At 45.2% G+C, this 6805-nt stretch overlaps 1 protein-coding gene across 3 annotated transcripts in view; it reads left to right on the top strand.

The window, feature by feature from the left end:
- The first annotated feature begins 309 nt into the window (after positions 1–309).
- The window catches only part of SEMA3G (semaphorin 3G), a 71907-nt gene continuing 65411 nt past the window's right edge, over positions 310–6805 (top strand). Inside the window, exon 1 of one of the 3 annotated variants that reach the window (XM_083429412.1) lies at positions 310–826. In XM_083429412.1, the coding sequence (XP_083285538.1) occupies positions 709–826 (118 nt within the window). In that variant the 5' untranslated portion in view covers positions 310–708. The remainder of the gene's footprint in view (positions 827–6805) is intronic. The other 2 variants (XR_014508533.1, XM_083429413.1) reach the window with 2 other exon arrangements.

Genomic DNA, 6805 nt, shown 5'->3' with positions numbered 1-6805 from the left:
AGAGTGGGGAATCAATATATTTATTTTTCAGATGGGGGAACGGGTGTGGGGAGTGCATTCTTTGGGATGGAAAAACCGTTGCAGGCATGGAGAGGAGGGTGTAGTAGGGAAATATTACAGGAGATTAGATCCCCAAACCCAATTCCAGGGATCAACTCCATCCCCCTTTCGTGAGAATGGACAGTCAGTCAGCGTGGAGCTACAGCAGGGAGTCATTTAACTTGGCAGTTGCTTCCCCGTCTCAGCGGAAGGAGAGAGTGGGCAGCACTGAGGAGAAATGTAACACATGCACAAATACATCCACACCCTGAGGGGTGGCTCGCTCGGTGGGGCAGCTTAGTCGCCTCAGGCGCGTGCGGCTGGCGGGAAGTCCTTGAAGGCGGGCCGCGCCTCCCTCCCGCGTCCTTTCCCCGCCTCAGCTCTCTGGGTCTCTGGCGATCGCCTTGCTGAGAAGCTGGGTGGAGCCCTGCCTGTATAAAACTTTAGCTGGAGACGCGCGGCCGGCTCGAACTCCTGAGGGCGCGTCGCGCTCGTTTAGTGTGTAGAGGGAGAAAGCGCGCGCTGCGGGAGCCGCCACTTCTAGCAGGCCGGCGGCGGCGCACTGAGGGGCGTCCCTGTGGCGACGGGAGAAGCTGGGTCAGGGTGGCAATCCCTCTGAACTGACGGGAAGAAGCGGCTGCCTCCCTGCGAGAGGCAAAGCGAGGGACCATGAAAGGTGGATACATGTTGGCTGGCCTGGCGACTTGGTGGTGGCTCATCTGCAACCCCTTTGCCAGCTGCGGTGCCACGAAGGGCAGCGTGCCTCGACTCCGCCTCTCATCTAAAGGTAAGCTTATGATTACCACCTCACTCAGTAGAAAGCATCCCCCCTCCCTTTGAAAAAAAATCATATTTGATGCCCGCCTTCTTTTCTTATTTAGCCTCCAAATAATCTTTGGAGGTGGGACTTTAATGTTCCCATTTTACAGATGAGCGATGGAGGCTGAGAAACTGCGGCTCGAGCGAGTCGCATCCATGGGCCAGGCAGTCGAGGGAAGAGTTAGGCTTTGAACCCTGTTTTTCCAAAGAAAGCCAAGTCTGCCTCCACACCTGAAGCTTCTGTGTATATGGGCGCTTTCAGAAGACCTGTTTCATTCATAGTGATTTGTTTGCAGGGAAATCGGGCAACAGGGGTGGTTTTAAGGAGCATTCATTCTGAAATGTTTGTGGGGAGCTTAGAAGATGTTGTATCATACCTGAAAATAATGGCAGTCTGGAAGCGCTGTGTGTATGTGTGTGTATACGTGTTTCCAGCTTAAGTTGGTTAACAATGAGAATGTGAACACACAACCTTGGCCAGTATCTTTCTGCTGTGTGTTGGTCCTTCACCTGTACCACAATAAGTACAGGAGAGGCTTAGAAGTACTTCTTTGTTTTCATACATGACACCAACCCAACATTTTATCCTCTAGAACATGCTAACAGCTCTCTCTGTGTGTCTCAGTAGTTCAGGCTGGGATGGTCCCATGTGCACTTTTTTGTTTGCTGGGTACTTTATTGGCTCCCAGTTGCCACATGGAGATTCTTTGGACTGAGTTCCACATTCTTCAGAGAGGTGGCAGATGATAGAATCCATTGAAGAGCTTTGATCATGACTTATTTCCTGAGTTGAGTAAGAAAAGGTGTAAGAACAGGGATGGCAGGTGAGGGTTCTTGGCATTGGGTGGGAAGCAATGCCTGGCTGGGTTGTCAAAGTGTGTAAGTGTCCTAGGGATCAAGAACAGGAAGCTTGTGAGAATGAAGTAATATAGGTGGTCGTGGAGAAATGGGGGCAAAGTTGCATACATGTCAGCATCCGTATTTTCTCCTCTGTGTGCTATCTCTTGCTATGTATGTAGCACAAATTTGAACAGATCATTTCCAGGAACACTCATTTATGAAATGCAGCACATATAACGCATGCCAAATGTACATGAAAATCCAGCAGAACTGCCAACTGAATAGGAAGGAAAAACCAGCCAGCTTTGGTCTTGCGCCCTTAACAGCAGCTGCTTGTGCAGAAATCAGCAGGTGAAGCTTTTTACAGCATGACAGTGAACATTATCTCTTGATAATAACTGCATAAAGTAGTTATTGCTAAAGCACAGCTGCAGGGATCAGCTAAACAATTGGAAACTCCACTGAATTCACCTGAGCAAGCCTAGGTGTAAAATTTGCTGTTGATTTTTATTTGGCCTCTCTGCCCCTTTTCGCTATCAAAGGCTACTATAATCACTTCCAGTATTGAAGGCAATATGGTGAATACGAACTGCAGGAGCAGAGAGTGCTGTTGTTCTCATGTCCAGCTTGTGGGGTTCCCATAAGCACCAGGTAGGCCACTGTGGGCGCAGAATGCTGGCTGAGATCGGGCTTTAGTCTGATCCAGCAGGGATTTTCTTATGTTCACTTTGCCAAAGCACATTAAGCAGTTGACTATGTACTAGTGTATCTATTAGAAGTTTGCAACATTTTCGGATGTCATTGTGTGGCTTGCTTTTCTCTCTCCCCCATTCATTTTGTTCTTTTTTCTTCTGTGTGATTTTTAAAAGAACTTTTTAGGTGTGTTGTTTATGTTGTTTTATTGCTTTTACTGATTGAGATGTTTTGCTTTTAAATGTTGTAATGTTGAAGGGAGCTCTCTTAAAAGACTGGGTATATATATTTTTTAAATGAAATGAGATGAAAATAATAATATATGGTCCCCCCAAGTAGCAACCTACCACTCTTACAGAACATTAAATGCAGCTCATGGCAGGTTAAAAACTATGGGTTGTAGCCAGCTTAGTTGTTCTGTTAGTGCAATGTCTTCTGTTTGCACAGCAGGACATTTTCTCTCTCTCTCTCTCTCTCTCTCTCTCTCTCTCTCTCCTCCCTCCTCCCTCTTTTGCCTCCTCCAAATCCTGTTCTGGGGGTTCCCTCAATCCCCCAAAGCATATTTGGAGGGGGGAGCAGGAAGATGAGAATGAGAAGAAGTCCTATTGCTCAGGTAGAATTCTTTTTGCTTATGCAGCAGTGGGGAACCTATGGGCCAACTTTGACAGGGAATGGGGCAACCCTCCCATCAATCACATGATGCCATTATAATGCAGGCTGCTTTGACAGGTGGGCCAAACTGGATCCCTTGGTGGCCAAGGTTGGCCCATGTGGCTAAGGTTTCTTACCCTGTGCTAATGGGATGGCACTGCTGGATACAGCCTGATGGTTCTGTTACTCCATCTAGCCAGTGCCTGCACCAACTTGCAGTGCCTCTTCAAGGTCTCAGCCAGGAAACAGCCCTGCTCTCTGAGAGCCTTCTGAACTGGAGGTGCCAGGGTCCTTGTTATGCAAGACTCTGCTGCTGAGCTATGAGCCCCCACCACCCACCCTCTCTGTGTTCCCAGGAGAAAGTTGTAACAACCATAGCCTGCTTTGTTTCAGCTGTCAAGGCTCTGTTTTCTTTAGCCAGCTTGGGGGCAGAATGATCATATCTCAGAGCAGGTAGCATGAATGAGAGCAAGGGAAGATGCCCCAGGTGTTCCATGTGCTTGTAAAGTTGCCCGAACTGTCTCAACCAGGGCTAGCACTTCCAAGATACAGATTGAGTTGTTTCCTGTTGCTCTCACTCTCAACTGGGTTGATTCCGGTTGAATCTGTCAGGTCTGCAGAGCTTGAACTAGTAAGCTTAGGAGTGGCTAAAGCACATACATATTTGGAATGCCTGCTCTGCAAATGTCAATTCTGTTTCCTCAGCAGTGCAACGCTGTAATGCTATATGGACTAGGGTCGATTGCATGTTAGAAATACACTCCCCACCTAGCCATTCACTTGCCATCTCTAATCCCCCAAAAGGTTGGTTACTGTCAGATCCACAGTGAACTACTGGATCCAATTCAAGTGTAAGCACACACAGCCATAAAAGTACCTAAAATAGTGTCCCATTCTGTGTTAATCATCTTGCACGCTACAACCAATGTGGGATGCCCTGTAGGTGCTGCCACTGCTAGATGCCTCTCAGTTGGCAATTGATCTATGTCAAGTCCTCCTCTGTAGTGGTTACTCATTTGTGGAATGCATTGCCCTCCCCGATGAGGTGAATCTGTCTGCATCTTTACTAACATTCAAGAGAACTTAAAAAACCTACTTGCTTACTGAGGCATTTGATGGCTGAAATACACCGTTCCTTGAGACCCTGAGATTATTAGCTGGGAGGATATGTGATTGTTCTCAGATGTTTTAAATGTCTTTAATTTGTAAACAATTGTATTGGAGCCCTGCTGATGTGTTTTGTTGCATTACAAAGATGTGTACAAATGTGACATGAAGGCTGGCAACGTTACCACTGTCGTGTGGGAATCCCATTCAGAAGAACACAGTGCCTGAAGACAGGTTGTGCATCCATAGCAGTGGCCAGAGGAGGAATGACTGCTGGGAGGAACGCAGAGAGAAGGAGCACCATGGTGCATGTGCAGCAACACAACCAGATGCCTTAATCTGCCCCAGCTACAACAAAACATGTCTCTCACATACCAGTCTCTACAGCCACAGTAGGTGCTGTAACCTTCCAACAGTTGGATTTCACCTCCAAAGATGCACTCCTCCATTACCTCCCAAGACAGACGGTTGCTAACTTTGCAGCTCCTGGACAGGAATTCCTAGTGTTTTCTGACACCAGAAGCTTAGCAATTTTTTCACAAGAAAGAGGAAAACCCAAAGACTTGAGAACTGTAGTTTGGACAGCCCATATCACAAAGTCACTCAGTGTCAATATTATGGTTGGGAACCAAATGAGTCTTTCTTGAGAATGGAGACCTTTGTGTAAGAAGATGGGTAGGAAGAAAGTACACAATGCAAGAATCAGAGACATACATTGGACTTGCGTCTTAGCCAGAAGGTTTCTTTCTTTCTGCATTTATTTTGTTGGCTGGCTCCTATGGAAGCCAGGGGTCAGATCCACATTTGATTCTCATTGGAATATTCATAGAGGCCCATGCTTGTGGGTAGTTTTGGAGTATAGTATCTCATTGAGGTATTGATAAAATGGCAGCTGCACATACTTAGACGTGCAATTTCTCTTTCTGACTGGATATTCATTGCTTCAAGATCCAACTGCATGCAATATGAGAGACTGTGGTCAGCAGGCAAAGTCTCCTTAGCCTCAAATAGGCTGAAGGAAATGGAGGAAAGTCTGCCTTTAGGAGCAGCTGGGGGAATGCAGGAAACACAAAACAGAAGAGTTGGGCTTGTGCTGCCTTAGATTGAATACTCATGCAGATTTTCACCAGAGGCAGATGCGGTACTGGCTGAAGCCCAGACTGATGTATCTAATGATCTGAGAGCCTCAGGACTGGAAATGGTAAAGACTCTGAATCCTCAGTTGAGTTATTCTCTAAGTACTTTGTTGTCATGGACGTTTGCCTCATCATAGAAGGGAAGTAAAATGAATCATGCTAAAAAATAATGCAAGCTTTCAATTTTTGGTTTTCTAAACTCGCTTGTCAGGCAGCATCCATCTACCATAGGGGGTGTTGTAAAACAAGGAAAATATAAATCTGAAAGTGTTCAAGCAGCTCCAAGCTAGGAGAGATTGTTTGAGAACAGTCCGCATCTTGAACTGCTTGAAAAAATAAACCAACCTAAATTTGATGTTTAAATATAGCTCCTCTTTCAACACCTCTCCAACAGTTGTCATAGCTGAATACCTATAATTTACATTGCAGCTTATGAATGCTTGCAGAAACAATAATAGGTGCTATTACTGAAAACTGGACCGCAAATTATTTCAGCGATAATCAAGGCACTTGGATCAGTGCCTAAAAATGTGAATGAGTAGCTCAAGATAACAATGGGCACAGAATTCCAGAGGGGCAGCCATGTTTACCTGTTAACAGCAAACACACATCACACACACAAGTCTTTTGTTTAAGGTGCCACCAAGCTTATTAATGGGTAAGCAACACAACTGCTGGCTTGTACCAAAAAACTAGGCTGTTAGGGCCTGTGAGAATTCCAAGGAGGGGAGATTCCACAGCAAATAACAGAACCCACAAATATCCTGGTCTTGATTCTTGGCCTGCATTTGTTAAAAACTGGATAAAATTAAAAGCGTTGCTTTTTAGGGTATGAATAGGCCATGTCTGCACCTCCCTTAGCTTCTGGAATAGGAAACAGAGAGGAGGCAGCCGCAAGATACACATCAGAATGCAGGAATGGTGTGGCATAGGGAGAATCCCTCCCCCCCCCCTTCATTCCACTGTGGACCCCATGTCCAAATGGCATTGTGCCCATCTGATATCTAGATCTGTGCAGATCTTTAAAAAGGAAATGTACCACTTTGGAGAGAGCAAAATTGTTCCAGCCCTTCCAAATATCCTGCGTTTGTTTTTTGTTTTTTCAAGCCAAGTATTCAACTAAAGACTAATTCAAACATTACTTCAGTGGTATAGTTGGCAGCTGCCATTGTGGATCTTTCAGTGTGGCTACAGTAGATTCAAAAGTTACCATAATTCATGGAGCCCAAACCAAAATATTTTCATGTTGACATCTAGCATGATTTCCCTCTATATTCAGTCTTCTGTTTCAGGGAGAGGAACAGTAATAACCATTAGAGATATTTTATAGAATAGCATGTGGCCTGTTCTAACCAACTGCTTTTCTCTAAAATGCAAGGCTTGGCTCACTAAAGGACCAAAAGTGTATGTTTTAAGGCTTCTCTTCAAAATCCATTCTCATTAAAATAACTTATATTTATTAGGAAAACACCATAGAGATACAGCTAAATGAAAATATTCAACATATTAACATATGCCTG

Source organism: Podarcis tiliguerta (genome assembly GCF_965153285.1).
Source record: "Podarcis tiliguerta genome assembly, chromosome: 2".
In the NCBI taxonomy this organism is placed as follows: domain Eukaryota; kingdom Metazoa; phylum Chordata; class Lepidosauria; order Squamata; family Lacertidae; genus Podarcis; species Podarcis tiliguerta.
The sequence above is the reverse complement of the archived record's forward strand: the minus strand, read 5'-3'. Positions and strand labels throughout refer to the sequence as shown.